Source organism: Moschus berezovskii, chromosome 14 (genome assembly GCF_049115385.1).
Source record: "Moschus berezovskii isolate FMDL1 chromosome 14, NW_MosBer_1.0, whole genome shotgun sequence".
In the NCBI taxonomy this organism is placed as follows: domain Eukaryota; kingdom Metazoa; phylum Chordata; class Mammalia; order Artiodactyla; family Moschidae; genus Moschus; species Moschus berezovskii.
Genome location: NC_142473.1, coordinates 67,822,017 through 67,837,282, shown reverse-complemented (window position 1 = coordinate 67,837,282; position 15,266 = coordinate 67,822,017). Strand labels below are relative to the sequence as shown.

Genomic DNA, 15,266 nt, shown 5'->3' with positions numbered 1-15,266 from the left:
TGTGGAGATTAGAAGAGTTAAGAACTAGTGAAGAACAGGAAAAAGCAGCAGCCCAGAGAGGAAAGAGGAAAGTCAGAAAGTACAGTGCTATGGAAATGAAAGGAAGTATGTTTCACTTAGGGAAAAAGATGGACAACAATGATAAAGAACACTGAAATAAGGATATTAATGATGGTCAGGGTTCCAGGCCAATTATAAACGATCATTAACCCATTACGTAGGCAGATTACAGTATCAGACTATCTAAGCAGTCCAGTTCAGTAATGAAACATGCCCAGGTTTAAATCCCTGCTCCACTACTTACTTGCTATGTGGCTGTAAGTTTATTAATGTCACAATATCTCAGTTTCCAATTCTTAAAAAAGAAGGTATAAACAATACCTACCTCAAAAGATTACTTTGAGGATTAAATAGTGTTTGCATTGATCACTTAAAACAGTAGCTAGCACAAATCAGCTATCAGTAACTGACATTACTTACAACATTACAAATTACTTATAACGTTGTTTCTATGGGAAATTCAGTTCAGTTCAGTCGCTCAGTCATGTCCAAACAACAAAAGTTTGTTCCAAGTAACCTTTCACTACTTTGTGATTGTCTCAACTCCTTACAAATTGTGATCTTTGAGGTCTTATCCCAAAAGCCTTGAGGAAAATGCTAGATTCAAAACCTACTCAAAATGTCCTTGGGCTTCCCCCAGTGGCTCAGTGGTAAAGAATCTGCCTGCAATGTGGAGAACCTGGATTCTATCCATGGGTCCAGAAGATCCCCTGGAGGAGGGCGTGGCAACCCACTCCAATACTCTTGCCTGGAGAATGCCATGGACAGAGGAGTCTGGCAGGCTATCATCCATAGGGTGGCAAAGAGTCGGATAGGATTGAAGGAAGTGAGCATGCACACAAAATGCTCTTAATATAGTAGCTGACCACTTTTGGAGAAGCTAATCATTGTTTTGTTTTTTGGAAGGACGACCTATCACACTCATTACATTCATACTAAAATCAGGATGAATTTATAATTTATTTAGGAAATTCTAAAAACTGGTGGCAAAAAAGACTGTTTCAAGTCAAAAAGGCAAAACAAATACAATTTTTTTTTAAAACAAAATATTTCCGTTTAGCCATCTTCTGGTGTATACTCAAATGCCAACACAACATCGATCATAACCATGATGAAACGGCTTGTCTCTTCCTATTCTGTACAGAGACACAAAAGTCAGGGAGAGAAAAGGTGCAGGCCTGTAGCTTCCTGATGATCATCTTATATCCAAAAGCATGCAAAGGTATTTAGAGTATTTAAAATAACCCCACAAAGAATATTTCTAACCGCATGGTGACAGGTAAAGATATATGCTCATTTGGTCCCTAAAACTAAGAAGACAAATAAATGAAAATGTATATACAATCAGGTCTTATCCCTGAAATTTTCATGTACCCAGCAAGAAATATTTTAGAAACATTCAGAAATTTCTATTTAAAGTGAAATGCTAGAGTTTTCCCATTAGCTTTTTATTTTTCAATTGTTAAACCAATGGAAATATCTAGTATCTTGTGGAGCCCTTATACCAAGAAAGTGTTATTTCGGAACTCATGAAAAAATGTTTACCATGCTATTTCCTATCAACTGATGAAAATGCTTCATTTCAGGACCAAGTAAAGACATAAAGAAGAATGTTAGATTCCCCCATCAGTAACAACTGAATGTCACTACCATCTGTTAGCTTCTGAATAGGTTATTGGAAACAAGGTGACAGACAGGCTAACTCCTTCAGGATAAGTATCCACATCACATCATCACAACCAGTATTCATTTGCACCTTCAAGAAAAACTGCCACAAGGGGGAACAAAAACATTCAACTGATACATGAATTATGAAACAGCTTTTCAAAATGTTATAAAAAAATACGAACAGGCTTCTGAAAACACACAATACTTAAAGACTTACAGGGCATGTTTCAGATCCAGTATTTTTGATATAACTGAAGAGAGCACTCACACAGTTTGAGGAATAAAATGAGGTACAACTAAGAAGTGTGTGTAGCCCTGTACAGATGGCCTGATCCTAACACAAGATGTTAACAAAGCAAGTTCATGGGGGAGGGGGAAAGCCTGCATTTTCTATGCTATAATTTAGCTAACTCCACCCCAAAAATATATTTTAAGAGAGGAGGGGCTGAGCATTTAAGAATCAATCGTTTTCAATAAACAAAATAAATCCCTTTTAGATTATGTGTTCCAAATAAATCTACTTACTGTTTTCAAATGTGTTTGGGAAGTCATTCTTTGTTACTTTGATAAATAACATTTGGAAAATATGACAAGTAGATTTTAGTTTCTTGCCTCAGAAGTATTCTGCTAAAAGAAACAACAGAAATAACTAGAAAGCATTTGTTTCAGGTACCTAATAAAACATTTGTCATTTAAAACATAAACTATGCTGCATAAACACCTATCATTGTTCACTGTCGAGAAAGTAACTTTAATTTGTAAATTACAGTACATATGCTAAAGCTTCTTGTAAAGTGATAGTTAAATTACCACTAAAAAAAATATAAAAGGGAAAAGTGCCAAACATTTTTCATGAACTCCTTAAACTGTATATAATTCAAAGTTATGACTATTTCTGAGAGATCTCAGCATTTAATTATTTAGCTCCACATTGGCACATCACATTATTATTTTCTTAACCCCATCTCTTTTAAACAAAGGGCCTTAAATTTTCTATCAAAGCACATTTTCCTTTTCTTGAACGAATTTTTTCTCATTCTCTCAACAATCATCCCAAGGTACTATCTAAGACAAAGACCAGTTACTCTTCGCACATACTTTCCAAATCATGAACGTGCAACTTCTACAAAAGAAGAAAACCTAGAATACTTTAATATATATAAAGTAAAAAAACAAAAAGTTCACTTCTGTTGTGACAATAATAAAAAAAAATCTGATGAGATCATAAAGCCACGAAGCTTCCTGTTGGTAGCTGAGGATGAAGTCATTAGCAACCCAGGATTCCCTGGTCCTTGTAATCAGAAGCTGCACCTACCAGATTTCTGCATTGTTCGGCAGGGGTGGCTTTAAAACACCCCGCTCCCAAATCGTCCAAACCAAACCACGCCTTCCAGTTATCATTCAAATGGACCGTTTCACAGTGAAGCACTACTACACATTTCCCGCGGGCTTAAACATCTAGTAAGAGTCAACATTTTAGATTCCCTTGGTCATGCTGGAGCAAAGATGAACTCTTGAACCCCACGCTACATAATGAGCCGGAGCTTCAGAAACGAGATGGAGAAGCATGCTTCGGTTCTTCCACCTTTACGGCCTTCACTGACCGCCCCCCACCTCCGGTTTCTTCCCAACTCTAAGTCACCCCAAAACACACAAGGCAAAGAGAGATTCCTCACTTCCTGCTGTTGTTAAGAGGAGGACACCCAAGAGTAAGTTTGAACGCATGAAGAGAAACAGCTTCATCTTGGCCACCACTGAACATATGTCACCCAGCCCCGGCGCAGCGTTCGCATCCCCGGGGCCCCCTCCCAGGCCCCCACGTCCCCGGGATTCTCCCGCAGCACAGACCGCCCCCCGCCGCAGGTCCCCCAGTGTCAGAGACTCGGCTCCGCGCCTCTTGCGCTCCCGCCTCCCCCCCACGCTCACGCGCACCGCCGGGGCCCCCAAGACCACATTGTCCGTCACAATACAATGGAATGTCACTGCCCCGAACTCCTCGGCGCCCCGCTTGGCCCCCCGGCACGAGTCCCGAGTTTCCCTGGCCGCCGAGTTCAGCCAGGAACCCAAACTTCACCATGCGGGAGCCCAGGACGCGGAGGTGACGGGCACCCACGACTCCCGCCCAAGCCTCCCTTTTACCCACGCTGCCCAGCCGCGAAGCCCGCATCGGGCGCCCCTACCCACCCCGAAACGCCCCCCGAGGAGTTAGCAGCCGCCTCTCCCGGCGGGGTGAGGGCGAGGAGACGAGCAGCTGGGGGCTCCCCGCCGCCCCGAACCCTCGCGCGGTGCTGCCCGGGGGCGAAGGCCCCAAACGCATCCCCGGCCTTCCCGGCCCGCCAAGACCCCCCGCCGCCCGCTCTCCCTACCTGGCCTTGAGGCTGGGGCTGCTCCCGCCGCCGCCGCCGCTGCTGCTGGAGGCGGCGGCCGCGGCTCGGGGTTCGTAGGCCCAGGCGGGGGCGGGGGGCGGCGCGGCGGCGGCGGCGCTGGAGGGGGCGGCGGGCGGCGCGGGCGGCGGCGGCGGCGGCGCGTCGGCGAAGCCGGGGGGCGCGTAGCTCCTGTCCATCGCGGGGGCGGCGGCGGGCGGGCGCGCTGCGGTGGGGGCTCCGCGAGGGCCCAGTGAGAGGGGGCGGGCGGGGGCGGGGGAGGAAGAGGCGGCGGCGGAGGAGGGAGCTGCCCCCTCACATGGCCGCGGGCGAGCGGGCGGAGGGCGCGCGGGCCGGGCCGAGCCGGGGGAAGCCGCGCCGCGCTGCGCCGCGAGGCCCCAGCTGGGCGTCAGGGCAGCGGCGGCATCCGCGGCCGGGACTGGCGGCGGCGGCGGCGGCGGTGGCGGCGCCCCATGTTGGTGGATTTCCCAGGATGCACCTCCCGCCCCGCGGCCTCGCCCCGCCTCCCCTCGGCGCCCCGCGCTCGCGGCTCGCGGGCCGGAGACGGCCTCCCCCGCCGCCGCCGCTGGAAGGCCGGCCCGGGCGGAGAAGGCTTGAGGCCTGCCCGGCCCAGGCCGGCTCCGGGAGCCGCAGGGGCGGCCGCCAGCCCTAGCCCGCGAGCCGCGGACTGCCCGCCCTCGGCCGCTCCAGGGGGAGCCGTCGGCGCTCGCCGCGCCCCGCGTGGGAAGGGGCCGCGCCTGCCGGGCGTCCTCCGCGAGGGAGGGGGAAGCTGAGCGGAAACCCGGCGCGGGGTGCGGCGGCGGGGGCTTGTCAGCGCTTCGCCTGGAGTTCGTTATTTGACCCTTCGAGTTATTTTGAGTGACTCGAATACTCGGTTCCCACATCGCGACTCCTTTCTCTGCGCCTCGTCCCAAACCAGAAACAGCTGAGCAGACTGTTTTACAGTTCCGTTTACTCCCTTCCTGCCCAAAGCTTGCTGGGCTCGAGGACCCTTTTCCTGCTGTTAGGGGAGATTTATATTCAAAGAGATTCAAATTCAAACGTATTCTTTTCCAACCCTCGTTGAAAGGACCTTTCCCTGGGGGGCTCTTATTAACTGTTCCCACCCCCACCTTGGGGATTTTTCTCATTCTGGGTTTCAGAATCTTCTGTCCCAAGATGAATACTGCCTCTTCATTGATTAATACAGCCACCATCTGGATGACTTTAATTACCATAAATTTAAACTCACTGTGCACACTCTGTTTTGGAGTTTTTTGTTTGAGACTTGGAACTTCAGCAAGACTCTACCCAAACGTTTCCTGTCCGGCGTCCAGGTTGTTTGGGGGAGGAGGGGAATTAAAGATTATTTGCGGTTCCCTGTTGTATGTGAGAGTTGTTTCTTCTAGTAACTTTTGAGTAGTGAAACAAGAATCATAGAAATCACTATTTGGTCCTTAAGGCATAAAATAAAAGTTAATAACACTTAAGTTGATTGACCAAATCACCCTTTTAAAAAAATCAATACAGGTTTAACACCTATTTATGTGCTTAGTACAGAAATCTATCCCTCAAGATAAGCTTAACATGAAGGTTAAACAAATCAGACAGGCATCGTAGAAGACAATAAATCTGATACATTATCTCTGATCACCATGCAAAAAGCAATTTAAACTTCAGTAATCCCTGGTTTTGGACCTGCTGTTCCTTCTGAGATTAATTTTGTCCTAGAAGATTCTGTTTTCCTCCTGGCGCCTACATCCTTTTGTTCCTATTCATTCCTTTTTTTTGTAAGTCTCTCGTCACCTGTGCTGCTTGGAGTCCTGTCCCGGGGTGGGGAAGCAAGGAAGTGAGTAGTCGTTATTTACAAATGAATTCAAATGTGTGGACACAAGTGACTTTGCCGATTTTATGTTAATCCCAGTATGCATTTTCTGAGGACCTCTTTGAAAAGTGGTTTTCTTTGGAGAAGGAATTTGCCGGATAATCTAAGACCCTGCAGAGAAGTAACAAATCTTCCATACAACATTTATTTTTCTTACTTATGACTGGAGATCTGTAATCTATAGAAATAAAGCAAAGTTTTCACTACTAACTATTCATTTATAAGTATTTCTGTGAACACTAAAGTTTTGTCTGTATGAAAAGTGGAGTGGCATGTTATAAATGTTTTATGGCAGTTTGATATAACTGGTACTCAGAACTTAGGCAGGCAATACCAAACAAGTGGCAATAAAACCTTTATAGTCCCTCACACCATTATGTAGTTTGTTTATGTCACATAAATCAGAGAAAAAATATTAAGGGAAAATTTTAGTATTTTAAAAATAATATTACTCTATCACCATATGTGATGTTCCTTTGCCCATTAAGTGAAATTTAGTTTACCTTAAGTCAATGCAAGTATATATCCGATGTTACAACATGTCTACAAATAACATCATAAAACATCACAGTCTTTTTGGTAAAATTAATGATACTTTGGCCACCTCATGCGAACAGCTGACTCATTGGAAAAGACCCTGATGCTGGGAGGGATTGGGGGCAGAAGGAGAAGGGGACAACAGAGGATGAGATGGCTGGATGGCATCACCGACTTGAAGGACATGGGTTTGGGTAAGCTCAGGGAGTTGGTGATGGACAGGGAGGCCTGGCATGCTGCAATTCATGGGGTCCCAAAGAGTCAGACACAACTGAGCGACTGAACTGAACTGAATATTACCTGAAGAATGTCATCTTCCCTACTGAAAACATACTCCAACACTGCAAACTTTTCATGTTATCTTTCAAATAATTCCCAACCCAACTGTTTAAATTTGATCTATTGTTCTTGTTGTTTAGTCTGTAAGTCTTGTCCAACTCTTTTGCACCCCCATGAACTGTAGCTCACCAGGCTCTTCAGTCCATGGGATTTCCCAGGCAAGAATACTGGAGTGGGGTAGCCTTTTCCTTCTGCAGGGGATTTTCGTGATCCAGAGATCAAACCTGTGTCTCTTGCATTGCAGGCAGATTCTTTACCACTGAGCCTCAGGGGAAGCCCTTTAAGTCTGATTTAGACAGCACCAAAAGTCAACAATGAGCCTTGTTTTTGTTTTAAATAAAAATATTCATTCCATTTTTTGCCTGTGGAACTTAAGATCCAGATCAACCGTTAAGTCTTTCATGACATTTCTTCATCATTCCAAGGCAAAACCAATTAATTCCTTTTCAGTTGCTCTGGGGTACCTATTGCATTTACTGTATTTAACACTATCTTGTTGCATATGATTAGTTGTATATCTGCCCCTTTCTCTCACAGATCATGAGTTCCTTAAATACTTAGTGCTTCACCTGACATTAGGCTCTAAATACATATTTATTGAATGAACAAATCCAAATACAATTTTTTAAATACCCATTCAGAAATTCCATTTAACCATTTACATACTCTTTTTCTGGAAACAAAGGCAATTTGGTTGCAAGATGAATTAAGATCCTACACTTAAAAGTCTTTCCTCCTCTCCCACCCACATCTTCAATTCCTTCTGAGTTTTATTGTCTGTAAGTTATTGATGTCTCAGAAACTGTCCGTGAGGGACTTACCTGGTGGTCCAGTGGTTAAGACTTTGTGCTCCCAATGCAGGACACGAGGGTTCAATCCCTGGTCGGGGAACTAAGATTCCACATGCTGCAAGGCGTGACCAAAGAAAAAAGTGTCCATGGACACTCCTCACATTTCCCACCTTCCTCCCATCCTATTAGAAAATCACCATGTATTTAAACTGGTAGGAAGCTTACGGAAACTGAAGCCCAGGGTTCAGATTGTTTTAGGTTAATAGAGGCATTCAGTTGAGGGAGGAAGTAATGAAACTGTATCTCCACTGAGGCAGCCTTGTTTTTTTAGCTTGTGGAGAAATGCAGTGTTGGGGGTTGACAGATTTGAAATGTAGTCAGCAAGTCAATATATTCTATTGTTACTGAGATACAAGAAGGTCAAGTTTTGTGGCAGTTGGTTGATTAGGGGAGGGGCCTTAATCTTCCATTTTTTCCTTTCTCTTCTGGCATAGGGAGGGGGAATTATAATCTTGTTTTTGCTGGGGGAGAACTGATTTCACTCTCTTAGGTCAACATCAAAAATTAAATCACAACATCAGAAATGAGGGAGTTCCTTGATGGTCCAGTGGTTTGGACTTAGTACTTTCATGGCCACAGCCCCCGGTCAAGGAACTGAGATCCCGCAGAAAAAAAGGGGAAAAAAAGAAAGTTAGAAATGAAGTAAGTCCCACTATCATTTTCTCTGAGGCTTAGATCCTATCAACCATCTTTGGCTGCTATCTCTGTTGCTTGTCTTACCCTCCAGGGAAACCGCAATGGGGTCAGAAAAGCTGCGTTTATACCTGCTTCTTTGGAAGCCACAGGTGTCATTGAAAGACAGCGATGAGTCACATTCCTTCCATTGAGCAGAGCTTCAGGAAGCCCACTTGATCATCAGTTTTGTAGGTAGAGGAAGTGGTCTGAGCTATGAATTGGATGATCTCTTGAGCTCTGTGACTATAGTTTAGCTGATAGGGATCTGGAAGGAGTCAGGTTGAATGATTGGAGACCAGGAGGTCGGGGTTAGAGCCCACTTTAAGCATGGACTGGAAAGATAGGAGTGTGGTCTGATCAAGCCGATCATTGAATGATATCTTTTATCTCCCTGAGTAGATTACAGGAAATTTAAACCTCATTCTGTAAATTATAGCAAAAGATCCCCTGGAGAAGAGAATGGCAACCTACTCCAGTATCCTTGCCTGGAGAATTCCATGGACAGAGGAGCCTGGCAGGCTACAGCCCGTGGGGTCTCAAAGAGTCAGACAAGACTGAGAAACTTTCTTTCATCAGAATGACCAGTATAGAGAGACAGAAAGCCGTCACCAATGCCACTGCCGCCACCTCTTCAGTTCCAACAAAGCATGAGTTCTCCATGGACATGACCTGTGAAGCCTGCGCTAATGCTGTCACATCCTCAACGAGCTAGGAGTTCCGTTTGACATTGACCTGCCCAATAAGAAGGTTTGCATCACCTCTGAGCATAGTGTGGACACTCTGCTGGAGACCCTGGGGAAAACAGGAAAGGCTGTTTCCTGCCTTGGCCCCAAGTAGAGGGGGTCTGGGTGTCCAACCTGCAGATGTCTCCCATCTTCCAGACAGATCTAAGACCTGTCACTCCTGCTCAGCCAATGGAGTTCTGCAGAGACCCTCACTTACCCTGCTCCTCTGGAGCTCCCCTGCAATAAAGTCCAGCTGCTTTTGCTGGGGAAGAAAAAAAAAGTGTAGCCAATATGTATTGAATGTGCTGGGTCCTGTGCTATGGGCTTTTTATAGTTTATCTATAAACTATAGTATAACTATAGTTATTTAATCCTCAAAATAGTCTTACACTGTGGGTATTGATTATTATTATTTCCATTTTACAGGAAATTGAGGCTTAATGAAGTTAACTGCCCAAATCATGTAAACTAGTATAAATTGATGTTAATACAAGTGGAACTTCAAACCAGCTGTATTTGACTTCTTTTTTTTTTGTTGTTGTTAAGGCTTTATATATAAATATGTTTATTGAGATATTCATTGTCAAAAATCTGTAAGCAAATGTAATGCCCAAATAAAAGATAGTTGTATAGATTATGACACAACCTTATCATGGAATATTAAGCTACAATTTGAAAGACTAAATTAGAACTAAACCCTTTGACCTGGATTACTATGCCAGTGGTACTGATGAATGAGAAAAATAAGACAAAACCTAAATATTTAAAGGGATATATTTAAACCTACATATTTAAAAAACAGAATGTTCATGTATGTGTAGAAATGAATGTATATGTAAAAATGAATATATCTATGTGCGTGTATATATATATATATGAGCATATATATATATGTATATATATATGTATTTGACTTCTGAACCCAATAAGCTTGGTTAAAGTGCTACTGCCAGGTATCTCCACTAAAGTGAAAGTGAAGGGAAAGTGAAATTCTTTGTAACCCCATGGACTATAGTCTGCTAGGCTCCTCTGTCCATGGGATTCTCCAGGCAAGAATACTGGAGTGGGTTGCCATTTCCTTCTCCAGGGGATCTTCCCAACACAGGGATCAAACCCAGGTCTCCAGCCACGAGGGGCTCCTATCTCCACTAAAAGAGTGGCTATATTTTCTTTTATAGTAATATTTGTTTGTACTTTAAGACTAAACTCCCAAAGCATCATTCCTTCAGCACTGGTTTTAGTATCTGTGTTAGTTTCCTATGAGAGCTGCAACATATTATCACAAACCGGGTGGCTTAAAGCCATAGAAATTTTTGTGTCACAATTTTGGAGGACAGAAGCCCCAAATCCTGCTGTCTACAGGGCTGTGTGCTTCCCCTGGAGGCTCTCAGGGAGAATTCTTCCTTGCCTCTTTCAGCTTCTAGGGCATTCCTTAGGTTGGCTCCCTCATTCTAATTTATGCCTCTGTCTTCACATTCTGTATATCTGTCTTCTCCGTCCTTTATAAGAACACTTGTCTTTGGATTTAGGGCCCACCTCGTTAATCCAGAGTGATCTCATCTCAAGATCCTTAACTTAATGACATCACCAAAGACTGTTTTCCCAAATAAGGTCTCATTCACATGTTCTGTGGATTAGGAGATGGACACATCTTTGGGGGAACCACCAATCAACTCACTATAGCATCCACTGGTGACTTTTTAAAAATGTAATCACACATGCACACACTTCTACAGTCATTTTTTTAAAGTGACATATTCAATTTTGTTGACCTTTATTTATTTGGCCACATGGCATGCATGCAGAACTTTCCTAACCAGAGATTGAACCTGCGCCCCCTGCTTTGGAAGCATGCAGTCTTAACTACTAGACCACCAGGGAAGTCCACCTGAAGATTCTTGATTGAAGCAATTATTATTATGTTTACTGAATTGTGACTTTTCTAAATCCATCTTTTCTTTCACAATCATTAGTTATCATTCTTCTATAAGAAGGAACTTTTCCTTATCTCCTGTTTATCAACCCATCTGTTTATCCATTTTAGTATAAATTCATGAATTGTTTTTTATCCAGTGGATTTGCATTGTGAAGAATGAACTCAGCAGGTTCAGGTTGTCCGAATGTTATATATTCCAAAGGTTTGGCCCTTGCCAGGCTCCAGGGGCTTCCCTGGTGGCTCAGCAATAAAGAATCTGTCTGCAATGCAGGAGACATATGTAAGATATGCAGGTTTGATCCATCCCTGGGTTGGGAAGATCCCCTGGAGGAGGACATCACAATCCACTCCAGTATTCTTGCCTGGACAATCCCATGGACAGTGAAGCCTGACGGGCTACAGTCCACAGGGTCACAAAGAATGGAACATGACTGAAGCGACTTAGCATCCACGCTCCAGAGCCATAACTTCTAAGCACTTGGAATATCCTGCCTGTTAAAAGTGGTTTTATTTACCCGAGGCCTTGGACCACACCAGCGAGTAATGCTAACAATGTGATTTATGGTGGGGGCTTTGGACCACACAGTATCAGCTTGACCTCCTGAAGGTTTAGGGAACTAAGATCAGTCACCAGGGAGTCAGCCACACCTGTGTGAACAACCTCCCCACAAAACCCAGGACATCAAGACTCAAGTGAGCTTCCTTGATTGGCAGTACTTCATGTGACGAATGTCCGCAGGACCCCATTGGGCGAGCACAACTTCAAGCTCTGCCTCATCTCCCTCTGTTCTATGTGCCTTTTGCCATTGCTGATTTTAATCTATATCCTTTCATCTTAACTGACTGTGACCATCAGGGTAGCAACTTCATTGCCTTGTGAGTTCTTGCAGCAAATCATTGAATATGAGGATGATCTTGGGAGTCCTAGAACACAAAATTATAGTCCATTACCATATTTATCTATTTTGATGTTCAAATAGTCCCCAAACTGACCCAATACCCAAACATTTAATTACTTTAGTATACTTCCTCACAGTAAGGACCCACAAGAATCTGAAGCAGGGAGTAAATGACCAAAGTCACAGAAAACATTCCCTTGTCCTTCCTAATATCCTACACCATCCCACCCACATCTGCCAGAATGGGACATCAATGTATCAACATGAGAAGTACATCTGTGTCTCTATATCTGTTCTGCAAATAAGAACATCTGGATGAACTAAGGGATTGGGATTGACATATATATACCATTAATACTGTGTATAAAATAGATAAGTAATGAGAACCTACTGTATAGCTAAGGGAACCCAGTGCTGTGTGGTGACCTAAATGGGAAAGAAATCCAAAAAAGACGGGATGTATGTATAGATATAGCTGATTCACTTTGCTGTACAGTGGAAACTAACACAGTGTTGTAAAGCAACTGTACTTTAAGAAAAATTAATTAAAACACAAGCAAACAGACAAAGAACATGAGAAGTACAGTCCTGGGAGTTCCCTGATGGCCTAGTGGTTAGGATCTTGGATTCCACTGTAGTGGCGCAGGTTCAATCCCTAGTTGGGAAACTAAGATCCCACAAACTGCATGGAGTGGCAAAAAAAAAGAAAAGGAAAAAGAATAAGAATAAAAAAAGAACAAACAGTACCTTCATAGGTTTATACACATAAACACACACACACACTCTACTCAGAGAACATTTTTGTAATTTAAAAAGTCAGCACAGGCTATTCAATATACTTGTTTTATTATATTTATGCATACTCATTTTTTTTTTTTTTGCTAGTCATGTAACATGGCTGCTTGCTCACAACTTCAGAAACTCATAGGAAAGCATTGGTCTTGACAAGTTGTGGCAGACTCCTCTGGTGCCCTCATCGCAATCCCCTGGCTCACCTCTGGGACAGTGCTGACTTACTTTGTGCACAGAGCAGCCTAACCCAGGACACTGCCACGTGTCTTTCTACATTCGGCTTTCTTAGGCCTCCCTGGAGCTCCCTAGGATATAGAGGAATTTGCATTTCCCCATCAGGAGAAACCTTCAGTCAGTGAAGAATGGAAGTCACTGGTAAATACCCCAGCCTCCCAGCTTCCATGAGGACTGTTATGAGAGGTATTTTGCATCCTTCTGAGAGTGGTCTTAACACAAGTGACCCCTGTTTCCTGTTGATAATATGCCTTTGGTTTGTCATCCTGTCCTACCTTTCTTCCTTTTCTGTCTTTCTTGCTGCCTCCCAATTAAACTGCTGCTGCTGCTGCTGCTAAGTCGCTTCAGTCGTGTCCAACTCTGTGCAACCCCATAGACGGCAGCCCACCAGGCTCCACTGTCCCTGGGATTCTCCAGGCAAGGACACTGGAGTGGGTTGCCATTTCCTTCTCCAATGCATGAAAGTGAAAAGCGAAAGTGAAGTTGCTCAATCTTGTCTGACTCTTCACGACCCCATGGATTGCAGCCTTCCAGGCTCCTCCATCCATGGGATTCTCCAGGCAAGAGTATTGGAGTGGGTTGCCATTGCTTTCTCCACCCAATTAAACTACCTACACCTAAATCATTCCACTTTTGGAGAACATTCTTATACTGTTGTTTGATATAACTACTTAATTTTAGTGCTGTAATTTGAGTTTTTATCAGTTCAGTTCAATCACTGTTGTGTCCAACTCTTTGTGACCCCATGGACTGCAGCATGCCATGCTTTCCTGTCCTTCACCATCTCCTGGAGCTTGCTCAAACTCACGTCCATTGAGTTGATGATGCCATTCAACCATCTCATCCTCTCTTGCCCTCTTCTCCTCCTGCTTTCATTCTTTCCCAGTATCAGGGTCTTTTCCAGTGAGTTGACTGTTTGCATCAGGTGGGCAAAGTATTGGAGCTTCAGCTTCAGCATCAGTCCTTCCATTGAATATTTAGGGTTGATTTCCTCTAGGATTGACTGGTTTGATCTCCTTGCTGTCCAAGGGACTCTCAAGAGTCTTCTCCAGCACCACAGTTCAAAAGCAACAATTTTTCGACCCTGACCTTTCTTTATGGTCCAGCTCTCACATCCATACCTGACTGTATGTCCTTTGATAAGTGACTGTCCCCGGGTCTTAGTTATTCAGTCTTCTCATTAACTATGAATTGGTTAAGGGGACAAGGCAGGGTGAAGGAATGTTCCTAAAAGTGCTAGAAGCTACGTCTTGAAAACATGTTCAAGAGGTCAGAACTGGGACAATCCCAAAGTTACCAGTACAAGGGTGAAAAAAGGGCTGGGGCTTAAGGAAAAAAAAAAAAAACTGTGATCCTTCCAAACAAAAGCTTACATGCCCTCCCCTACCCTCCAACCTTGAAACAAAAGCTAAAAATACACTCTATGAAAAGACAGAAGAGCATAATGCTAAGGAGCATAGACTGAAGCCAGGCTGCCTTCGCTCAGTTACTGCTTCTGCTGCTTACCGTGTGACTTGAGTAGGCTACTTAACCTTTCTCAGTCTCCTCTTCTGTAAAATATTTGCCTGTAACTTATTACTTAGGTAATAATGCCTGCCTCCCAGAGGCAATGAGAGAATTAAATAACAATATATGCCTAGAACAGTGTTGGGAACATAGTTTTCAGTTTTGTTTTAGCTTTTTTGACATGAAGTAGATTAAAGAATAGTACAAAGAATACCCTATATCATGCTAACGTTTATTTACATTTATTTTCAAACTCTCAAACACATCATTCTTAACAGCATACTGGTAGTTCAGTCAAGCACAGTAAGGTGAGGGAAAAAAAGAAAGTAAAACTCTCTTTATTTGCGAATATCATGATTATGTCATAGAAAATTCTAAGGAATAGTAGAATAATTGAATTTAACAAGATTACAGGATACAAGGTCAATAACTGAAAAATAATCGTATTTTTATATAGTAACAGTAAATAGTTGGAAAATACAGTTTCTAAAAATTGAGGTATAATCACAAATTCATTATTTCAAAGTATTCAGTGGGTTTTAGTATATTCAAAAGTTGTACAACCAATGCCACTATCTAATTCTAGAACATTTATATCACCTCAAAAAGAAATCTCATGTCTAATAGCAAACTCTTCTCATTCCTTCCTCCCCCTAGCCTTTGACAACCATTAATCTACTTTCTGTCTATGAATATGCCTGTTTTGGGCTTTTCATATAGATGGAATCATGTAATATGTGTGGCCTTTTGTGTCTGACTTCTTTCACTTAGCATAATGTCTTCAAGGTTCACCCAT

General features: G+C 43.5%; 1 protein-coding gene and 1 pseudogene across 3 annotated transcripts in view; one reads left to right on the top strand and one right to left on the bottom strand.

The window, feature by feature from the left end:
- QSER1 (glutamine and serine rich 1) overlaps positions 1–4,441 on the bottom strand; it is a 77,540-nt gene extending 73,099 nt beyond the window's left edge. For 2 of the 3 annotated variants that reach the window (XM_055423794.2, XM_088843226.1), the window contains exon 1: positions 4,095–4,441. In XM_055423794.2, the coding sequence (XP_055279769.2) occupies positions 4,095–4,291 (197 nt within the window). In that variant the 5' untranslated portion in view covers positions 4,292–4,441. Of the gene's footprint in view, positions 1–2,253; positions 3,558–4,094 lie in introns of those variants that run through there. The other variant, XM_055423791.2, reaches the window with a different exon arrangement.
- Positions 4,442–8,955: 4,514 nt separating this feature from the next.
- LOC148775654 (copper transport protein ATOX1 pseudogene) lies at positions 8,956–9,215 on the top strand (annotated as a pseudogene).
- Positions 9,216–15,266: the final 6,051 nt, after the last annotated feature.